General features: G+C 37.1%; 1 protein-coding gene across 1 annotated transcript in view; it reads right to left on the bottom strand.

Annotated features, from left to right (window-relative positions):
• The window catches only part of LOC140158902 (small ribosomal subunit protein uS11m-like), a 120,006-nt gene that overhangs the window by 45,580 nt on the left and 51,260 nt on the right, over window positions 1-23,166 (bottom strand). The window contains exon 2 of the mRNA XM_072182170.1: window positions 22,802-23,111. Coding sequence (XP_072038271.1) covers window positions 22,802-23,111 — 310 coding nt within the window. The remainder of the gene's footprint in view (window positions 1-22,801; window positions 23,112-23,166) is intronic.

Genomic DNA, 23,166 nt, shown 5'->3' with positions numbered 1-23,166 from the left:
TTGTCAAACATGGAATCTTGCTGTTAACCCAAGCAAAACCAAAGTTGTGATATTTTCTCATGGGAAGATCAGAAGAAAACCATGATTCCACTATGGTAATGAGAACCTAATTGTGTGTGATGATTATAATTATCTTGGGGTAGTTTTTAATTATAATGGAAAGTTTAAAAAAAGTATTAACAAACAAGTCAGCAAGGCAAGACATGCTATGTTTACATTATTGACCAACTCAATCGGACTTCACTTACCAATTGATATCACTTGCAAACTTTTTAACTCACTGATCTATATTACTTTACGGAAGCAAAATTTGGTGTGTGGGAAATATTCCAACTTGAGATATTTTATCGAAATTTTCTCAGAAGGCTTCTTAAGTTAAAGTAAATAAGAAAACTGTAAATTGTATGTTATATGGTGAAACTGGTAAACTGCAAAGCATACCATATTGTCTGTAATAAACGCCCTGGGGTGTTGCATTTTTCCAAAAGGGGGGCGTTTATTAGAAGTGAATTTTCAGTGAAATCGAGTTCAATTTCCCGATGGTGCTCCTGTTGAAAGGAGGGATTTATCACTATACTAATATTCATAATTGTTTCAACTTGCAATATATTTTTATTGAATAATAAAATCATTTCATTTTCCAATCAGTTTCCAAGAAAAATCACCAAAACCCGCAAACCATATCGCAAGATAAAATTCCATTTGATGCGTGTTTCCAGCGCAAATCCACTAAGCTGACATAAATAGCCGCAGTCACAAGCGCCGCTCACGGTTCTCTCTTCATTTGGTATTTGACCAATAAGGTATCGCACTTCCGCAACACAACAAAAACGCTCTATTGGCTAAAAACAATCGCTCTTGCTCAACGATGTACTTTCTATTCAGCTTATGTGTTGTTGAGAAGGAAAATTCTTGTCCTACTGATTAAATGCATCCTTTTCATTTAGATGTACACATACACACCGCCACACAGAGGAAAATACATGTATGTGTAGGCATAATAATCCATGGTAAGAACTAAAAAGTTATAAATACTGATCACAAATATTTACTCCCTTTTGGTATGGGCGATACCCATCTGGACCCATCATTTCTCCCTTCAGAATCATTAGCAATCCCCAACTGGGCTAAGTGGCTCATGCACGATTGCAACAAAGGTTTGGCCCTCGGTACCCTCACATAGTGACATGTACGTACCTAAAGATTTGACTCACAACTGAAAACCAGCATAAATGGCACTACATCACGTTTCAAAAATTCTACTTATGTCAGCGATGTGCATTTATAATGCAGCCAGTAATAAACAGAAATGCTTACAATACTGTGTATCACAGTACCCATATGGAGTGATTCATATATTTCAGAAAATTGTAATCCCTTTGCATCAGTGTTATTACAAAAATATTTGAAAATGCTTTGAACACTTTTAATGTTATGTTCCTGATAATATTAACATTCTTTCAAAAAACAAAAAAAGATACATATTTGATTTAGAAATTGGGCATTTCATCACTTCTTTGCTCCCTATAAATAAAGGGTTTTTAAATCACTGAAACTGAGTTCAAAATATTTATAAGGCAGAAGCTTGCAAGTGATCATTTTTGACACTGCTGAGCCTGAATTTTTTTTTAATTCCCCGAATATCGTATTGCACTGACGTGCAAAAATATGTACTATTCAGTAAATTATCAGTTTTAACTTCTTTTTCTTCATCGCCTTAATACTAGTACTACTAGACCAGCCTAAAAAATCAGCTGTTTTTTGTTTGTTTTTTGACTGAAAAAACTTGACAGTGATTTTTTAGGGTCATTTGCAAAAATACCCACTGACCTTACTTGATGCAAATGCCACCATGACTAGTATTGTCTACCCACAGAATAGGGGAGTTTTACCCCTCACCTAAGGTGGGGTGGTGTGGGTGGTTTAAAAAAAAATTTCCCAAGCAGCCATTAACATGTGCTTTAATTCACCTTTTCGGTAAATCCCATAAGCCTTTGCGAGTACACCTGAAAACTCGTCATTTGACATCACGCCGACTTGCAATGCGCAGTAACGATGTTCGATAAACGATGTGCGATCGGCGTGGCGTCAAATGATGAGTTCTCAGGTGTACTCGCAAAGGCTTATGAGATTTACCGAAAAGGTGAATTGCTATCAATGAATTTTTTTGAATGGCTGGAACTATACTATGTGTGTAAAAAGCGCCCTTTGCTCACGTGTCCTGAACTAGCGGCCCTTCGGAATGCAAAATACAACATGGCTATCTCTTATATTATCAGTAACCTACAAATAAAGTATAACGTTGTTGATCCATTTGTAAATATTGGTTATCAAAATGATATTGATAAGGTTGACGTAAACATCCTGTGATCACTATATAGCAAACAAAATATTTTCATGAGGCTTTATTTTTGTGGGTTTTTATTTCAGTATAACTCAGAGCCGAGCATTTAAAAGGGGGTTAACTTTAGCATGAATTACCATACTGGGATGTGCCGCAAACATGGGTCACATTTTCGGCCACTAAGTATATCAAAGACCCCTGTTTCTGAGCCAATTTTGGTATGACATTTGCCAAAAAAATTGTGGAATTGACAATTTATGTTAAATTTGGCCAAAAAGTTGGACCTTCTTAGAGATGAGTCCAAAATTCTTGGAAAATTGGTAGAGCATTAGCAATAGGTCCAGTTTCAGATTCCCAGCAGCTTCTCCCCACCCAAAGCAAACTTGAGGGGGGGGGCATGAGGGGCAAACTCTTGCCCCCTGTTGCCCCAAAAAACTCAAAATTACGAAAATTTCCACTTTTTGCGGTAATTTTGGGCAGAATTTGTTGATTTTGCCCCCCCTGAAATTCACTTTGCCCTCATAATGCCCCCGAAAAAAAATTCCTGGCACCGCCACTGTGTTCAGCACTGCAAAAATGTTAAAAAATAATACCACTCAAGTATGATAAGTATCCCATTATAGTATCTTCACATCCTGTGCAAAGTAACAAGTGAGTCCACAAAAAGGGAAAAAACAAAAACTTTGAACTAGAGTCACATAAACTGGATATTGCTATCTTTGCCAACAGCTTATTTTAAGCATTTATCTGCACAGAAAAACAAGTCGTGTACAAACCTGATACTGTGATAGTTCCATCTTTTGTCTAAAATCAAGGAATCCAAATTTCGATGGCAATTTCATAAAATAAAAGCTTACTATTTTCTTTATATGAAGATAAAAACCTAAAAATTGATTATGAATTTAGAGACTATTTTCCTCATGTTCCTCGTGTTTTTCTCTCTAGCTATTGTGATTGATGAAGCTTAAAATTAATTGCCTTTCTCAAATTTGGCAACAATATGTCACATAGCCAAATATTATATACAGTGCTCAAAATAAGTCAACTGGTTTTTCTTGGATGACATGATAACAGGATGTCAAGACCATGAAAGTGACACTTCAGAAAATTTTGAAAAGTTACAAATTTGCAATTATTATTTTAATTTTGGATTGCAATTGAGCTGATTCTGAAGTTTATGAATGCACCAAGTCTCACCTGTAAGAACACAGTTCTATTAACCCCTCCTAGGCTTCTACAAGCATAGAATGACCTGTAAGTGTGTTGGGTACACAAACTCATGCTCCGCAACTTGAGGTCAAATTTTAAGCATGATTTTTGAATGGAAGTTATTGGAAATGAGACCAGATCGGCAATCAATATAGTGTCTTGTAAACCTGGAAATAAATCCGGGGGGGGGGGGGCACTCACAAAATGGTCTGTACGCATGCGTGACCAACAAAACAAGTAAAAAGGGGTGTTTTTTTCTAGGCAAGGCAAGTTCACATTTTGGGTCTAAAAAACACTGATTTCCAAGAATAAGGGTAGTTTTCTGAAACTGAATAACTTGTTTAGGATACCGTTTCAAATTTTTGGTAACTTGTGAGTTCAAAAATGGTACATTTGATGCATTTTTTATTAGCCAAAATCTCATTAGGAGGTAAATTCTATATCAAAAATTCAAATTACTAATACTAAGGGGCTAAATTTGCTGGTAGGGTAAAACTCATATAGGGGTGTTTTAAAAAAATTGGTCACACCTGTGTACACTATCATACTTGAGTGGCCCTCCTGGGAAATAAATACCACGTGCAAAATCCAACCAAAATTGAGCACATTTTTGCTTGAGTGGGAGGGAATGAGCTTCATTCATTTGATTCCCGGGATTTGATTCAATTCATTGAGTTGAAAATTCCTGTTCTGCATGATCAAGACTCACTGAATACTCCTGAATAATGAGGTGGAGCACATGAAGTTCTTTTGATATCAATTAGGCCATTACCTCTTCAGGCATGATTCTAGGATTACCTAATGACCCCAGTCAACCAAAGTTTGTGGTTTTAATGGTTCCCATTCCACAAACTACTTCATGCAAAGTTCAAAAGGGTAACTTTTGATCTATAACTTTGCTGTTCTGTGAAATGCCTACTCACTCACCTCTAACATTGACCCCATCACATGTACATGTATTTAAGGAGTGTACATATATGACTGTAGTCATTTTTGTCCACCATATTGGCAAGAATTGGAGAAGGAAATTATAGGTTTTTGTCAAGATTCTTTTGAACAGATCTGTTTTAGTCAATTTAGATTCCTTACATAAAAACATGCTGCACTGAAAACTGATTCTAAACTCTCCATAAAACAAATTAGGCCAAGTAAAAAAAATTATAATAGTTTCTCGTCCTAACTTCTTTCAAAATGGAGGATGGCACTTTTTTTCCTTTTTGCCTTTTCCAAACCAACAGTTCCCCAAACATGATAGATCTAGTGTCTTTTTGGTAAGACTTTACATCTAGGGAACAAACTGCAAACAAGACTAGAAAAGGTACTGACAGCCAAAATCAATTGAAATTTTGAAAAAAACTTTTTGGATGCAGCAGCAAAAAAATGATGTGGGCGGGGACGAGAAACTAATTTTTTTTTAATTGACCTTACCTAAAGACATAATTAATCTTGTAGTATGATAAATGACCTATACCGGCAAACAACCAAGATTATGGAGTTCTAAATTATATCATAAATTAATTTCCAATCTAGCATTTCAACATCATAAATATAATGGGCCCTATAAGGACCAACGACTTGCTAATCAACCAGACACATACCAAACATGTGACAACTTTACAATGTTTAAATTGCAAAAATAAAAATTCATCAATCGTAAGTCAAAAGTTCAGAATCAAATAAAAATCAATCAATATATCTAAAACCACTGAAAAAATGTAAATCATGAACCATGATCAGATCAAGTTCATCAACATGATAGAATTGAGGTAACTATATTGTTGCACTACCAAACATGAAAGAAACAGACATGAAGTGAGAGAACCGTAGCTAAAAAACTCACTAAATCCACAATTTTCTATATAATGCGCAAGCAAAATCCACCATTAAATTCACTGAAAAACATAGCCAATGTTTTTGTAATAATGTTACATTTTAGTGCAACATAATCAAATAGATGAAAAATCTACTTGATCTGAGAGATACATGTACATGCGAGCAACATGAGTGTTGAACTTGAAGCGACCACCATCTTATTCAATGTGGTCATTTTGTCCCCTACCTCTTGTACACTTCGAACGAAAAGGCCCGCAGCTCAGCTCAGTGAAGTACATTTAGTATAACATGAAAATACCGCTCACATTAACATTAACATTGTACACAACCTGTACATAAAAGTATGTACAAATGGAACAACGAATTGGGCCAAGGCCAATGCACACAAATGCGCACCCCCACACTGATACACGTACACACATCTATAACCACACACACATGCTCAACAAAAAATCATGCATTGATGTTTTTACCTCCATCAACATCGCATTGCTGTGTACATTGGTCCTCCATTTTTCCCCCGTTGAGCATCTTTCTCCTCCTCATCCATACGAGAAACTCTTCCTTTACAAAATGTATCAATTAAAACGCAGGTATAGCCCAAAAGGTGTGAAAGAAGTACGGCCATCCTGACTACCCTGACCAGTGAAGCCAACTATCACTCGCAGCATGTGACGCTCACAGGCTTGGGAAAAAATTGGCGCCAAAACGCTGGCTTGGATGGTATAATTTTCCACCCCCAAACAAAGAGAGCCTCAGAATGCTAAGGTCAGGTACAGGCACAGGCACAACAACTAGGGCAAGTAATGCGGTTCAATGGCCGGGCTGGGCCACAACTATGGCTCACAAAATAAAATGTTCTGTTTATTGCAACTTTTCTTACACATTTTGATACTTTGCCCTGATTTTTCACAGGGTAACTACATTATTCTATTTTCTAATCTAAAATGGTATGTTGTTTCTGTCTGTGTAATTTGTCACCAAAATGTCATGGTTAATAAAATTACAAATGAACCTGTGGTATGTTAATGAATCCATTATTATCCGCCAATTGAACTGCAATCTACATTTTTATTGAATCACTTCCTTTTTCCAATTGATTCCCACATTAATAATACACTTCATGGTGCATTATGAAAAGTCATTGCCACTAAAAAGATCAGGAGAGAGAGTACTGTATCATTGGTAATCAACCTTCAGCAGTTCAGTGTTTCACTTTCAGTTCTTCATGTTTCATTTAAATCTGTGCTTTCAAAATGATTCTGATTGTTGCAAAAAACAAGTTTGAAACATTTGAGTATCATTCTATGTTAATAATCTTTTCCTAAAACAAAGTTTAATACATAATTGATTCTCTAGTTACTGTAACATACAAGACCTCGACTGGATGAAGCTGAAAAGAAGAAAGACCATCAGGCTATACATCTTCTACAAAGATCACAAGGATTACATGTCTGTTCCATGCATAACCTGCTGTACTCGGTCACACACCCAACTAGGAGAACAGCCAATAAGTCATACAAGGAAATCCAAACAAATAACTTAGACACTTGCAAATTATCATTTTTACCAAGAACACACATAGACTGATGGAATTCTCTATCATCAACAACTGTTAACAACCCCCCCCCAAAAAAAAGTACCCTCAAGCGGGGCCTCAAGAAGAGAATATATAGTCGCGAATGGAAACATTAAAATCATGTAACCTAGCCTGGTACATGATTTCAATACCACAAGATGTATACAGTAATATGACTGTGGTTTTGTACATCTTCACATCATTAGAGTACATCATTCAATGTTAAATACATACAGAGTTGCCAGATTTGCAACCAAACACAAATAGACCTGGATTTCTGATGGGCTGGATGTGGAACATGCTCTTGAAGCACATAAAGCTATATTTGGTACGAAGCATATTTGAACAAATTTCATGCATAAAGTGCTCAACTGAGCAGAGTTCATAATCAAACACTTTTCATTGCCTGCAAAGGTAAATAAGAACATAACATGCACTTTTACTTGACATGAGTGGATCCAGGATTTTAAGTAAGGGGGTGTGAGAGCGATCATCAAAGAAAGACCCTCAAAGGTTGAAGTTTGATGTGATACAGGGTGTGTCTGGGGGTGGATGTGTCCCCCTCAGAAGTTGGGATTTTCGTTTATAAGGAATAGCCAAATAAATTAAGCCATTTACCCATTTGGTGCAACATTTTTACACTGTTTTTGATTATTTTCCGACTATACACTGACGGGATATGCCCCAGAGATTGATTTTCCCAAAATGAGAGGCCAAATGAACATTTGGTGCACCATTTTTACACTTTTATCAATGATTATTTTCATGACTATATGCAGGGGGTGTCTAAGGGGGGATTCATCCTGCCCCCTGGATCCGCCACTGTTTGAAAGCTGATCAACAGTGATATCCACTGAAAAGATGTCACAAATTTTGCTTACAAAATCATAGTTGTTCTTTTATGGTTTGGCAAACCAAAAAAACACTTTTCAATCATAAGTGTGTCAATGAAGTGCTGGGAAACATAGACAGTTAACCTTATTATGTGCCTTTTGATGGGATGAAAAGTACCATCTGGAGTGAAGCAATGAAATAATATATGTATACAAAGACAAGGTCCTCAATTGCTTGCTAATTATTAGCATGCATACTTAATAGGATGCCTATGCGTTGTTATTAATAGTGAAATCCATACGACAAATTTGCTCATCAGTGACCGTATGGGGATGTGTTGTAAACACAAATCCAATTTCTGGTCATCAATGACCCCCTTTTTCAAGATTTTTTTTTTTTATTATTGAAGGGTCATTTAAAAAAAGTTCATTTGAGATATTTGAGAGAGGAAAAACACCTATATCATGGATAGGACAGCATTTGTGAAATTAAAAAAGAAAAAAAACAGAGACCAATTCAAAAGCAGCCCAATTATGTCAGCTAAATATTACAAAGCAACAACCATAAAGACAAAACTATAGTCTGTCTACATAGAAGTACAAAGTAAATAGATTGGAGGTATGAGAATGATTATTTCAGTGCAATGCGTATTTGGCGCGCTAACTGCTGCGCGATTTGTGCTTGCCGAGCGCACCATGCTCTTTACGTGTTGCGTCGCGTTCACGTGTGATGCAAAGCATCGACCCCCGATGCCACAGATTTGGTTTGTACTTCTATGTGGACAGACTGTAATATACATTGGACATTATGTCAGTGACTACTTCCCGGTAAATGCGGTTCAAGGAACTCTTATTGTGTCATGACATCAAAATATCAATGTCCGGCACATCCAGGACAAACTCTGACAAAGGAATATGTCATTAGCATGCCGCAGAGTTTCAGCATAAACGTTATGCACCATAAACTTCTCTACCACGCTCGCAAGGTTTACAAGGTATATGAAAATATGAAATCCAAATACAGAAACTTCATGTATTTTTGTATGTACTTTTTTTGTATTTGAGAAAATATTTTATTTGCATTTTAAAATATTTCACAAACACACCCCACACACACACACAAAACAATTGTGTGGTATATTCATTAAAACTTGATCATTATGGTTCTTGTGGATTAATGATCTAGGAACACCTTTCTTTTCTTTTTTTAAAACCAGGCAGTCAAGTTAGCTCAATCGATAAGGCGTTCGACTATGGTGCGAGAGGTTGTGGGTTCGAACCCTGGTGGTGCCTAGTACGCTCTCGTGGTAGAATTGAGTTAGCTTGAAATTCCCCTGGACAAGTAACTTACTGCTTATTGTCTCATTGTAACCCGTACGAAACTCGGGGAGCTGATCCTGGTTGCGAAGGTTATTTGTTGAAAGTCTATAGGTGTGCGCTCTTGAAGCAGCAAAGTCCCTGAATTGTTGTTTTAAAAATGGTTTATGGAATGATGTGGGGCCGTAGTGGTCAGCGACAACCTGTAAAGTGTGCTGAGGCTTGTCTAGGCATTGTGCCTGTGCGTAGCGCACTATAAATCACTGCGCTTTTTTTTTTACTCCATATCATACAGGAAACAAGGGAATCAAATTGACTGGCCTTCTTGGTCCCATTCAATAATATTACACATTATGTTCTTCATACAAAATTTTTATCCCTATCTGGAAACTAAACTACTAATACTATAGAGTTCAAATGTCACATGCAAAAACATAAAAGGATTTCAGTTAACATTTTGACAATAAAGTTTCCCTTCAAAACATTTTAATGTTTTGAAGGGAAACTTAATTGTCAAAATAATGTTTTGAAGGGGGAACTTTATTGTCAAAATGTTAACTAGAAAAAAATGTTTCTTCAAAAAATGTTTTGGAAAAACTCAAATAATTCTATTGAAGTACATGTGAATACAATTTTGAAGCAAAAGAATTATAAACAATATTTTAACCAAATTATGTATATAGCACCGGCGTGTCCAGGATCTTTTCCTGCGGGGGGCTCAGCCCCTTTTTCAGATTTATGCAGGGGCTTAATGGCTAAAATCGCCAAAAAGCGGCTGATTTTACATGATTTTTTAACAAAGTCTTGGGGCTTCAGCACCCAAAGCCCCCCCCCTGGACACGCTACTGTATAGGCATGCATACATTTGCATTAATACCACTTTAAATCAGTATACTGCCAGCATATAAAATGTACAATTGATGAAATGTTAATGACTGTACATGTATAAAATATCTTAAAAGGTACAACTTCTGGGCCTCCCTATATCGTCAAATTTAAATATTGAGATTCACATCCCGGTATTCACAAACTTTTCCCATGTTACATAACCACTCTTAGAAACACACGTACAGCTAACATAATTTATTATTTGCCAGTTATTATATAAGTAGAGGGAGGTTGTAACATTCTTAGAATACCTCATGAGGGCCCCTGGCAGGGAATTTTGAACTTGGCCTTGTACTTGTGAGCATTGGGTTTCAATTTGGGGAGCTAAAGTGGCCTCCTCAAAAATATATTATGTTTTAAGGAAATATATTACATATTACCTTTCAAATGCATACATCTTGGGTAAATTGTTGGGCAAATGAGATGAAAATATTGGATAATAATTTAATGAGATGGAAGTATTGGGTAATGTATAAAAATATATTGTAACACTGGTGTAAATGGCTTTATACAGTTACGGGTAAATAATAATTTTTATAATTTAAAGTTTTAAACTTTAAATTAAATTACACAAGTTAAAATTAAAACTTGTGTAATTTCACAAATGTGTGGCCCCTTGCCCACCCGAAAATTCAGCACGCACCCCATGGATACCTCCAATTAAACAGCGCGGAGACATCAACACCCCCCTCCACATCCCCTCACACAAACACTCATATTTAGCTGCAACTGTGAATTCCTGGAATTTACACAGTCAACTGAGGACATGAAAATTGTGACATTTCACAATGGAAACCGTGGACGTTTATATAGATCTAACAATTAATCGCCACACTGTGGACCTGATATAGACCCATATAAATGGGGGACCTGTAGGCTAAATTCTTAAAAGGTGAGTAGCACCCTCTGGAACAGATATTGTAAATTAAACAGTTATCCATGGTTCTAGTGTTATATTGAATTTAAGCTGATAAAAACATAGCCCCCAAGAAAGTCCACAGTAGCAGAAAAACTATAATGCTCCCCACACATAATATCCCTACAGCCCTCCACACACAATGCAATCCTGCACACACACATAAATGGGTAACAAATTTCCATCACTGAAAAATAAAAATGCATTTTGTAAGATCCGTAAAACACACCATTGTTTTCTCATGGCCAAGGTGAAAAACTGGAAAGATTGGAGGTCAATTTCGCCCTAATATACAGGTACATGTACTCAATTGAGGCCAGATATACATGTATGCCATCGCAAAAAGACAGCTTCATATATATTACCATTGTTTTGCATCCCACAAATTTCTTTGTATAACAGAGATGTGGTATCAGTTATATTTTCATTGCCAATTGGAGTGTTACACCTTTACATCATACTGAACTAAATATAGCATTATTTAACATTGACCTCACTGTTTTAAACAGAACAATATCAATCATGGCAAATAGCAGTTTAAGTTTTTTCAATGATTTATTGTGCTGCAAATTTGAAATTTTAATTACTTAATCAGTTTGTTTTTTTTGGCCAGCTTTCACGTTTAAATATTACATCAATTATGTTTCAGCAATTATTTTACTATTGACAGCCACTGAAAAAGGGAGAGTCACAGGAAAATATTTTGTTGCGCAACAACCAAAATAATTTGGAAATTAAAACTACAATTTTTTGAATATTTGTCCAATAGGGTTTAATATCATATGTCAAAAAACATTTTTATTGTGAACATGTTGTATTTCAGATAATGTATTTTAATACCCAATATGGATGTTCAATATTAAATTAATTGTAATTAAATTAAAGAATCAATGGAATATTTCTGAAATACCCTTCACACTGTCAGTGTCAAGAGGGCAGAACCGGGAGTTCTAGCCCCAATCCTCTAAATTTTGTTAGGGAATTTTGAAAAAATGTGCAAATTTTTTCTTCAATTTTTACTTCAAAGGGGGCCTCAGGCTCTCCCAGAATGGCAAATAAAGTTGCATTAGGCCAGAAACATGTGAGAAGACCCCCATACTACATATACATGTATGTCCCAAGTTAGCTCAAGTTTGCTTGAAATGAGATTTGAACTCCTCACCTGAGTTAAGTCTATTAAAACTTTCAGGTATTAAACTAAAGACAACAAATTGTTGTAAAACTGTCATAAAACCTTGTCAAATAATATGCTAGAAGAATGAAGTGAAAATATAGCTATTTGTGCTCTCTGTGAATTTGTCTATTCCAAGCTATTTAAATTACATATGTCCTATGCCCGCTATAAAGTCGAGTGACATCACACACATTATAAGTCCAGGGCCCAAATTGATTGTACCAATGACTTTTTTTTTAAATACATGTAAGTTTTTGAATCTTACTGGATTTCTTCACATAATTTTGTTCATATATCATTATCAACCTGTTCAATATCTTGCTTCGTTTTATCAAAAACAGAACAATTTCTCTTCAGCATAATTTCAAATCTTTACTCCAATGAATTGATTGGTGTACCATGAGCAATTGCGCATCAAGGATGTTTTGGGTTTGTTTGTTTGTTTGTTTGTTTGTTTTTATAGAAAACTGCGCCAATATGACTTTCCATTTAACTATAAACCAATTTTGTTAAAGCAACATTGAACATTTTTTGGTGGACACCCTCAATTTTTTTTAATTATAATTTTCACACAATAATTTTGTAATGTGCTTTAATAAACAAACATACGAGGCTACTCTGCAAACATCAAGGATTTTAGCGCTGTGACAAAATCCGAAATTTTGAGTAAAATGATGGAGTACATCATTTACTTCATAATCTAAATATTAGTTGAATGCATTGAACTTTTAGCTACATTTACCCATCATAATATATAGCAACTATGTATGTTCAAAGATGAAACATATATGCAGGAAATTTCTTGAGTTCAGGAAATGGAATCTTATTTCAATAGAAGGCATCCAAAGAAAAAACAAACACAAATTCTGATTGCCAACAATTTTCAGGATTTCATTTGGCAGACTTCCCAGTTAGGGACCGTTCACAAACACTTGTAGGGGGGGGGCTGATGCAAAAAATATTATCGCGAAAATTTTCGGGCCCCCCTTTACAGACCTCAAAAAATTTCAGGGCCCCCCTTTTTTGACATGAAAATTATGGGTCAACCCCATAGAAAAGCATATAAACTTAATTTTTTCCAGGAAAATTTGTGGTCATTTTTTTCAGGGCCCCCCTTAGGAGGGTCAAAAATTTGCAGGGCCCCCCTTTTTACATCAGGCCCCCCCTTACAAGTGTTTGTGAACGGTCCCTTATAAACTTACATTTCTGTATATTGAATATAAAGATTAACGGGTGGTGCAATAATTATGTGTACCCCCGGGGTGGTGAATTATAGGGGGGCAAAGATTTTTTGGCAGGCCAAAAGGTGGGGGGCCAAGCATTTTTTGGCAGGTCGAAAGGGGGGGTACACATACTTATTGCACAGCCCCTAACTAGTACGCAATCTTAAAATTGGTTCTTATTGCTTTGAGTGGTTAAATTAGAAAAGCCATCAGCTATGGACAGTAAGCATAAATGTTCAAGATGAAAGTATTGGGTACTAAAAGACTTCTACCCCCATTTATATCTACTTTGTAATTTCCAACTACATGCAACACACTCTGCCCTATAACACCTGAAGATACATTCAATACCATTAACCACCTAAATAATCACATTATCCCGACATCAAACTAGCACGCTGGCCGTTCCTGCTAATGCTCAACACTGTTGTATCAAAGTGCCAATGCTAGCTGGCTGCAGCCATTCTCCCTCCATCCCTTCGGCTAAAATCTGCTTTGTGCGCTGGTCATGTCCACACTACATTGCTTGTATGCATATATTATAATGTATTGAGATGGCCAGTCTATCCTGTGTTGAAGAATGTGAATAACAGCGACACATCATCAACATACGTGCGCGTGATGTACAAGTGTGTGCTCTTGGGATGGAAGGACACTCATGAAAAAGAAATGTGAAAAAATTATGGACTTCTTGAAATTGAGATAAATTTGATTTTGATCCGATATAAAAAAAACTATGAATCAAATTGGAACAATGGTGAGTGTCAGTGACATAGAATAATGTGTTGCCAACTCCTATTAAAGAGGAAGCCCCACCAGAGCAGTTCTTCTGGGGTGAACAAAACCTGCCTGGTTATCAAATTAATCAGTGACAAGGTTATCTCTGAATTTGACAGGTTCTAATTGATGTTTAATGTTATTGCATTAATATCAATGTCGTATGAGTTTGCAGATTATTTACTTCTAATTAGTGAATGAATAAAAAGTTTGTATTATGTTGAGAAGAAAGACAGATATGTTATTGATTATATTCTTTGATAATAATAAAGTTACTTTATTTTACTTTTGTGCTCTCCAGTGGGTCATCAAAAACTTAAAATGCGATTTTCTCAAAACTGCATTTTTCGTCATACAACTGTTTGCCAAAACAGCGATGATGAAATGCTCATTGTCCTCATTTTTATACAGTGACCTACCTAATAACACACACACACACAAAATGCCCTGTACTTATGATAAGCTTATCTAATTACCTACAAATGTCATTTTCTTCATATTTTTGTTTATAAAGAAAATGATGAAAAATAACAAACAACTTCAGGAAGAAAGCATCTCAGATATGTTATTTCTATAATTGGGTAGATTATAGTTACAAGTGTGATGAAAGAATTTAAGCAGAAATCTTGTGAGAATGACATAATCAAGTGCAAAAACATGCTACAGGAAATCTTCTACAAATGCTACCATCAATCTTCTAACAAGCAGGTTGCAAAAGCACCAGGTGACAGGTTCATGATCAGAATACGGCTCTTTACAATTCGAAGCAATAGAGACAGCAAAAGAATTAAGGTACTAGTTATGTTCACCCCTGTATATCATTATCTTAAACAAAGACAAATAACACTAGAATTACGAGGTTTGTAATTAAGGTGGCCCCAACACAAAGGTGTGTAAATAAGAAGAAAAAATGTTTGTAAGTAGTCGTATATTGTATTTATACTTCATATAAGGGAGGTTGATAAAAAAAAACCCTACAGTGTTATAAACCCTGCCTATTGTTACTAATCAAAGTATAGTGTTATACTTTGATCAGCTCCTAATCAGCGGGAATTGCTAGGCTTTTACACTCGCGTTAAGAGTGATATAGTTGACCTGTATGCAGAGCCGGATTTACCTTTTTGGGGGCCCTGGGCCAGGCCAAAATTGGGAGGCCCCAAACGCACTGTGAGGAAGGCATGCGCACTTCGGTGGCCAAGTTTTTAGATTATATACTAGGACATTTGCGCTATTTTAGCCCAAATTGAAGCTGAATTTTGCTATATAACAGGCAAAATTTTGCAATTTTTGTAGGCTATTAAGGCCCAAAACATGGTGTTTTTCGGCTAAAATGGAAGATGCACACTGCACAGGGCAATTTTGGGGGCCCTGGGCCCGGGCCAATCTGGCCCAATGGTAAATCCAGCCCTGCCTGTATGGTCTATATTTTGTGTGTTAAATTAAGTAGACAAAGTATAGGTCTTCAATTTGTAATTTGTGATACTTCTAGCAACATGTCACAAGACAATTCTCGAAATAAAATAAATTGATATTTACCCACGATGTTATAAGGCCCGCCAATTAAGAGCTGATCAAAGTATAGGATCTTAGTTTAGGGTTAGGATTAGATTTAAGGGTAGAATTAGCCTAATGATTATGTGTGAAAATATGCTTTGTGAAAGAAAAAAGACAGCCTGAAAATAGAAGTGAATGGATGCTCAGGCAGCCTGTAAAGGGTGGTGTGTTGGGTTTTTTTTGCGACACCCTGTTTAGAAACTGGACATTCAGGTCTTTTCCAATGAAGTGTTTGGTCTCCTGGTACTTAACAGAGTAGAGTGAGAAGGAAGAAATGCTAAATAAACAACAACACACAAAAAGGAGGGGAAAAAAAGACATGGACGTAACGGGAAAGCCACAATTAAGATTAAGTTTTCCGTGCAAAGTGGCAATGGATGTTGATTTTGGAATAGAGTTTTTCCTTCTTAGTCATTAATATGTACACATTATCTTGTGGTTTACAAGTACTAGTATGCCAGACAGAAAATGAAAACTTCTTCATTTCTAGGGGGTGCACATAAATTTGCCTGCGAGGAAAGAACTGGGGGATTTTGTAATATCAGAGAGGACCTGTCACTGTCCCCTAGGCACTGAACAAGTGCTATCATACTAACAAGAGCACCAATGGCGCTGTGGCTCTGTGCTTTTTTGAATGTGAAAGTAATTGCAGTCGAATGTGCAACAGGTGAAATCATATACATTGTATGTGCCAGATCACACGCAATCATACATCTTGCTGGTTGGTAGCTATATCTTATTTGCAGAGCATAATACATCCATCAATAAGTTTCATATCCACATGAGGTTTTAGTAATTTGACCACAGATGACCCCTGAGTGACCTTGGATGACCCCAAAATGACATTCCAAAATTTGGCTTGAAATGTTGACTGTACCCACCAAGTTTCATGCCCATGCGAGTTTTAGTAACTTAACCTCAGATGACCCCTGGGTGACCTCGGATGACCCGAAATGACCTTCCAAAAATTTGACTCTAAATGTTGACTGTACCCACAAAGTTTCATGCCCATACAACAGTTTTAGTAATTTGACCTCAGATGACCCCTTGGTGACCTCAGATGACCCCAAAATAACCGCCTGAAAATTTGACTCTAAATGTTAAGTGTACCCACCAAGTTTCATGCCCATACAAGTTTTTAGTAATTTGACCTCAGGTGACCCCTTGGTGACCTTGGATGACCCCGAAATGACCGTCCGATAATTTGACTCTAAATGTTGACTCTACCCACCAAGTTTCATGCCCATACGACAGTTTTTAGTAATTTGACCTCACATGACCCCTTGGTGACCTTGGATGACCCCGAAATTACCTTCCGAAACTTTGACTCATAATGTTAAGTGTATCCATCAAGTTTCATGCTCATACGACAGCTTTTAGTAATTTGACCTCGGATGACCCCTAAGTGACCTCGGATGACCCCAAAATGACCGTCAGAAAATTTGACTCTAAATGTTAACTGTACCCACCAAGTTTCATGCCCATACGACAGTTTTAGTAATTTGACCTTAGATGACCCCTGGATGACCTCGAGTGACCTTCACCCACTAACCAATACAAACTTGTTCTGTCTGGGGTCAAGATGCACCCGCCCACCAAGTTTGAAGAATGTGCGACCCCTAGTCTCCGAGAAAAAGGTTTTTGCATATTATGCATAAATTATGCAAATTAGGTAGGTAATTACCATATTTTGCGCTGAAAATCGAATCAGGTCGAGCTCCTCTGGTCATGCTACCACCACCACGTTTCATCATCATAGGGCTTAGCATTCTTACGGATCCCCAGAAACAGCTTCACAAGGCGGATTTCTTCAGATTTCCAACCATTTTGTAGAAGCTGCCCGCATAAATTATGCAACTTAACAACTAAATGCGCATACTTTTCGCCAAAAACTAATCAGGTGATCAGCAGGTGTGTATCATTCCTGTCACAAGGTTTCGTTACCATGCACCGCTATCAATTTGCGCTGATATTCGCATAAATTATGCAAATTAGCTATGTTAATTTGCATATTTTCACCGAAAACATACAATTACGGAGCAAACTTGGATACCCTTCCTCCCACCAAGTAGCGCCCCCAGAGGTCTTACGGTTCCCCAGATACAGCTCCGGACAAACATTCGGACATCCCACCCCCACACACAGACGGAAATAGTGATTACTAAGTCCCATCCTGAACAAAGTTCAGAAATGAAATTTTCTCAATTTGCGCTGATTTTTGCATAAATTATGCAAATTAGCTATGTTAATTTGCATTATTTTCACCGAAAACATACAATTACGGAGCAAACTTAGATACCCTTCCTCCCACCAAGTAGCGTCCACGTCCTGCGTAGGTCTTACAGTTTCCCAGATACAGCTCCAGACGGACACACGGACATCCACACCCCCGGACAGACAGAAATACTGAGGCGAGACAAATTTTTGTGAATTGAGATCATTTGCATTTTTTTGTAAACACCAAAACTGTTCTGTCCTGACATGTCTGTTGTGTCATGTGTGTTGAACCCGGTCCAACCGAACAATCGTAAGTTCTGTTCGGATCTGGATCTGCCTGGTCTGGATGCTGTACTCCGATTAAGCAGGACTAGCCTACATCACATCAGTGTTTATTTCTGATAGATTTCACTTCATGATTTTTTCTTCAATTTCATCACTTACGAAAGTACAAAAGTAGACAATCTAGTAGTCAGTATAACCTCAGAGCAGTTCGTGTGAGACCTACGTACATGGAATAGTAGTACATGGCTTCCGAATTTGGAACTTCACATGTTCAACTTGTCATGCCGGTCGAGTCAGCGCTTACAACTAAAATCAAACCACTTCTATATTAAGTCCATCGCTGAATTTTACAAATAACTTAAATAAACATCTTTATATTTAATAAAAAATATTATGGTATGCTCGTAAATGCTTCGAATGACATTTACCAGAAGCTCATGAGCTCAGAATGGTAAACAAACTAGCGTATTTTCACCTCGATTATGCAACCGTAGCTCTCTGTGGTTGAGTTTGCAAGGTCAGTGGGTCAGTGAACTTAGTCTCCTATGCAGCCAGTTTGGTTACGCCCTCCACAAAAATGTTTGTGTGGAAGGGCGGAACCAAACTGGCTGCTGTGGAGACTACTGCAAGAATCGATCAATCACACAAAACTGTTTGCTGATTGGTTCAGAAATGGTGATGTCATCAATCAAGAAAAACTAATCGATTTATTGGTTCAAAATAGCCTCATAGAAAAGTACGAAGTTTGTTGAGCATCGCAGCTTATCGGTAAAAACGTGACCTTTAACAAAAAAATCGGCACAGTGCTTTCGTACTGCACTTGCGCAAGCCAAATAGTCCCCAGAAAAGTCATTTGTTCAGATTTATTCGGGATTTATTCAAGATTCAGACATGTTCTTGACTATTTTTTGACATTCCTTACCTATCTCTTTATTTAAATTATAAAGAAATAGTGAAGAAAAGTTAAGAAGTAGTCAAATAATTTCTGATCTGAACTAAATCTTAAAAATGTACCTCCATTGGTTTCCGTCTGTATTACGATCTTAAATTATACAGACCAGAATAATCTCTAGCACACACAGGGAACCAAGATATAATCGATTATCGTGACTATTTTGGTCTTTTTTACCCAAAAATAATACTTTTATCGCCTGAATTTCAATAAAATCTGGAGTGCAATCGATTCGAAAATAACTTAGCCAAACTTAGAAACGAAACTTAAGTCTTCATATCAGTCATTAAATGATCCTTAGCATAAAAACCAACAGCGTATTGTGGCCTGAAAATGAATGCTAGTTAGTTGCATGACAAAGGCACTGATAAGCTCCGCTCAGAGCCAAAAATGATTACTTCCCCCTTCCATTTCCCCATGGAAAATATAACCTCAACAATATAAAACAGAGGAAAGTATACAAGAGAGAAAAGGGAGTGGGAAAGAGAGAAAAAAAGACAAAACGTGATGAATGGGGACAAAGAAGCAAATTAGGTTTAATCACGTATTTGGGCATAGTTCATAAGCAGGTCAATCATGGAAGAAGTAGGACACTTTGAACTATTCAACTCCATTTTAAAATGTAGCATATTCCGAAAAACAACAAATGCAGTACAAATTCTTAACGCCGGATACACTTAATCAAAGATCGAGGTATTTACCCATGCTCTCAAGCCTTGGAGATAATTGTGCCCCAACTACACAGGAGATACACACCGGTACGGTAAGCTGGCGATAAATCCGACAAGAGCATTGCACAATCTGAGCCTGTAAATCTTGTGTGGAAGGAAATCCACAGTAGCTACTCTTATTTACTCTGCTCTTCCTGTCTTTACGACTCAAGAAGTGATATGATGACAATGGATTAGAGGATGCATTGTGGAGCAAGTGTGTCAAGGCCGGTTACAGGAGAATGTCAATTAACCTCATGGACAAAGTGCGCCTGATTGGATAATCACATGACACTCTTTCACTATCTATGTTCTGAGTAACCAATCAAAAAGCTTTTGGATCTCTTGGCAATTTTAATGCTTTGCGTGCTAGCCATGCGCTTCAACGGAAAAAGTTGAAGTTCTGAGATATTTTCTCAAAATATCAAGATCTATCTTAAGATCTTCTGTACCAATACTAGGCTTGTTTGTACTCATTTTAATGCATTTGTCACGCTGATTCTAAATATGGTCATGAAAATGTACATTTCTGAAATTTTTGAATTTTGATTTTTTTTTTTTTTTAAACATGTCGTCTGCAGTCGACATCCGCATGAAGAGAGTTAAGCTTAATCCCATTCAGCCCCATGCGGATCATTCTTACCATATCTCTGATTGGCTCAATACATGATTATAACCCTCTTTGTAACCAATCAAAATAGTTCTTAGAGGTTGATAATTTGTCCAGTAGTGTCCATCGGGGTGAAGCAATAACAAAATGTGCCCTCCTTCTACGAATATTGCTTGTGGAGGCATAAAAAAACAAACCCTCTTTTTCTCTCACTCTTCTGTTTGCTACATTGTAGCAGGCTATATAGATGTTTGTTTTCCTCAATTTCCTAGCTAGTAATCTATACTAATTAGCCTAATTTTGTCAAATATGTTGTTCATTTATTACGATGCACGCAATCCTCTCCTTTTCTGTCATCAAATGCCATAGTTCTTTGGCAAGTCAATGTTTCAAAATCAAATGTTAAGCAGGTTCATGAGAGTAAAAAGGTTAACTTTTTGTCCAGAAATTCTTTCAGTTTTTTTACGCCATACATTGGTGTTTTCAACATTTCCTGTCTTTAAAACATTGTTTGAGCTATACTGTTAGTTCAACACTGTTCGAAATTATTTCAATTTACTGGAACAACATGAGCAAATGTTTGGGATCAAAATCACAAATGTTGCTTCACCATGATTTCCATGAATTATTATACAATGTATACATGTACTATCCTATGATTACTTCAGCAAAAGTGCATCTTTAATTTCAGTGGCACCAAGCTGAAAGATTGAGAGCCAGTGGCTTTCCTGAATTATGTGACTCGATCACGCCAAAGTTGTTTGAGTTATGAGCTAATTTACCATTCAAATCTGTATGTCCTTTATTGTTTTTAATACCCAATGCTTTTAACTATATTAAACATGGCTTTTCGCAAGTCACATCGTGATTGAATTTCCATCAAATATAAGTTGATTAACAAAAAAGTTCTTTAAATCATCATGCATAAGTCTGAAATTGACTTTTCACAACATTGTCCTCATTGGCACATTTGCTGATTTTTTTTAAGTTTAAAATAAAAACTTGCCACTGATCTTGTGGATGCCACTAAGTATTCACTGGCATCCGAGTGAAACTACCCTTGGTTTCAGAGAAGAACAGCAGTTTCTTGCTCAGATTGAAGCGAGCACCCTGTTGATTATATGTGACATATGTGGAGCTTTGTGTGCACCGACCATCGCTTTGACACGTAATCAGCCAATCAGATTATCGGTTTGTTGTTATAAGTGTCACACGATTGAATCAGCCAATCAGAACCCCACTTCCCAAGTTCCATGTTTACGCTGTGCACGCTCATAAAATGTAAACTACTGCCGTTCTTCTTTGCCAGAAACTGTATTACACTGCAAACATGTGTGAGGGGAAAGTTAAGGAAAGCACTCTTAACTTTTCTTCAGAAAGACAATTGTGTACATGCTCTGGTTATGATCTTGATGTCATTTCAAAACATTAAAATGTCTTTTCTTGATAAGTACAAATGTGAGAGGATGGGCTGGTGTTGCTGATACATGGCCGTCCTCACAGTTGTTTTCCCTGCATACTCTGAGTTTTCCTCCTGCACTCTGAAGTCAGACCTCTTTCCTTATTCCTGTCCCATCTTTATACTTCACTATGTTATAAATCAGTTTGTTATTGATTTATTTGTTTCAACTTTCATATCAAACACCCTTTTGATATGACCATATACATGTACTATTTTTTTTAATCATGAAAATCCATCTTACCCTAAATTAGAGGTCCTCAATTAAATTCCTTAAGGGCTCGGATAGCGATGTTTGCAAAGTATTTTTTTTTTTTTGGGGGGGGGCCCTGAGAGTACATCAGGCACACCAAATTACATTCTGAATATGAGGAATATTCTTCTGATATCAAGTAAGAAGTGCCACTACTATCTTTTGTAAAATTCCTTCACAGTTTTTTATTTTGGTGCAGTTTATGGCGTAAACATGAAGTCAGATTCTGATTGGCTAACTGAATCACGTCATCATCACATCAGCACCTCATTCGCCGATCTGGTGTAAATTTATGCGAGCGTACGAGGTATGATAAAAACTGTGAATGATCTTTACAAAAGGCTGTATATCCATGACAACAGAGGGGATTGCCTAGTGGGTGGTCATGGGCTCGCTTTAGGGCCTCTGAATTTGGTAGGGTCCATGGGCAACTCCCTACTGCGTGGTCTAGGGAGCAGATTCAACTTGATTTAACCACAGAGGGCCCACGGAGAGCACCGCATCGGAAGCTCTTGGATTGTAGCCCTTTATTATGACTTAGAATGGCTCTCCTTGGACAAGATTTCTTGATTAATCAAGGTACAAAACATTTTTTTTCAATTACTAGCCGTCGCAAGTGGTATGTGCCGCCAGTTGCATATCCCTGCCTAACTTGTACTTGTACTTACCCTAAGCCTAAGTCTTCTACTGAGATACTTTTGTCTGATTCTGATTGGTCTGGCGAATTCCCAGATACTGTTGCAGGTGTTTCTTGTTGTCCTCCACTCCCTGAATCAGTTGTTGTATTGTCTTGCTGTAGTCTTTGGTGAGTATGTAAACATGCTGTGGCTATAAATGGGTGTGTCTTCTGATTTGCAGTTGCTGCTGCTGTACCTGCAGACCAGGAGGGTAATCTTGCTGATAATGCAGAGGATACAAGTAGTCTCCTGCAAACCACTTGATGAATGCACAGTCTAGTTGCTTGGTACATCATCTTACCTAAAAAGGTAACAATAAAGAAAGCACACAAGTTAGTAAGAGTTCACAATAAGCT

The sequence above is a fragment of the Amphiura filiformis genome, chromosome 8 (assembly GCF_039555335.1).
Source record: "Amphiura filiformis chromosome 8, Afil_fr2py, whole genome shotgun sequence".
Lineage (NCBI taxonomy): Eukaryota > Metazoa > Echinodermata > Ophiuroidea > Amphilepidida > Amphiuridae > Amphiura > Amphiura filiformis.
The sequence above is the reverse complement of the archived record's forward strand: the minus strand, read 5'-3'. Positions and strand labels throughout refer to the sequence as shown.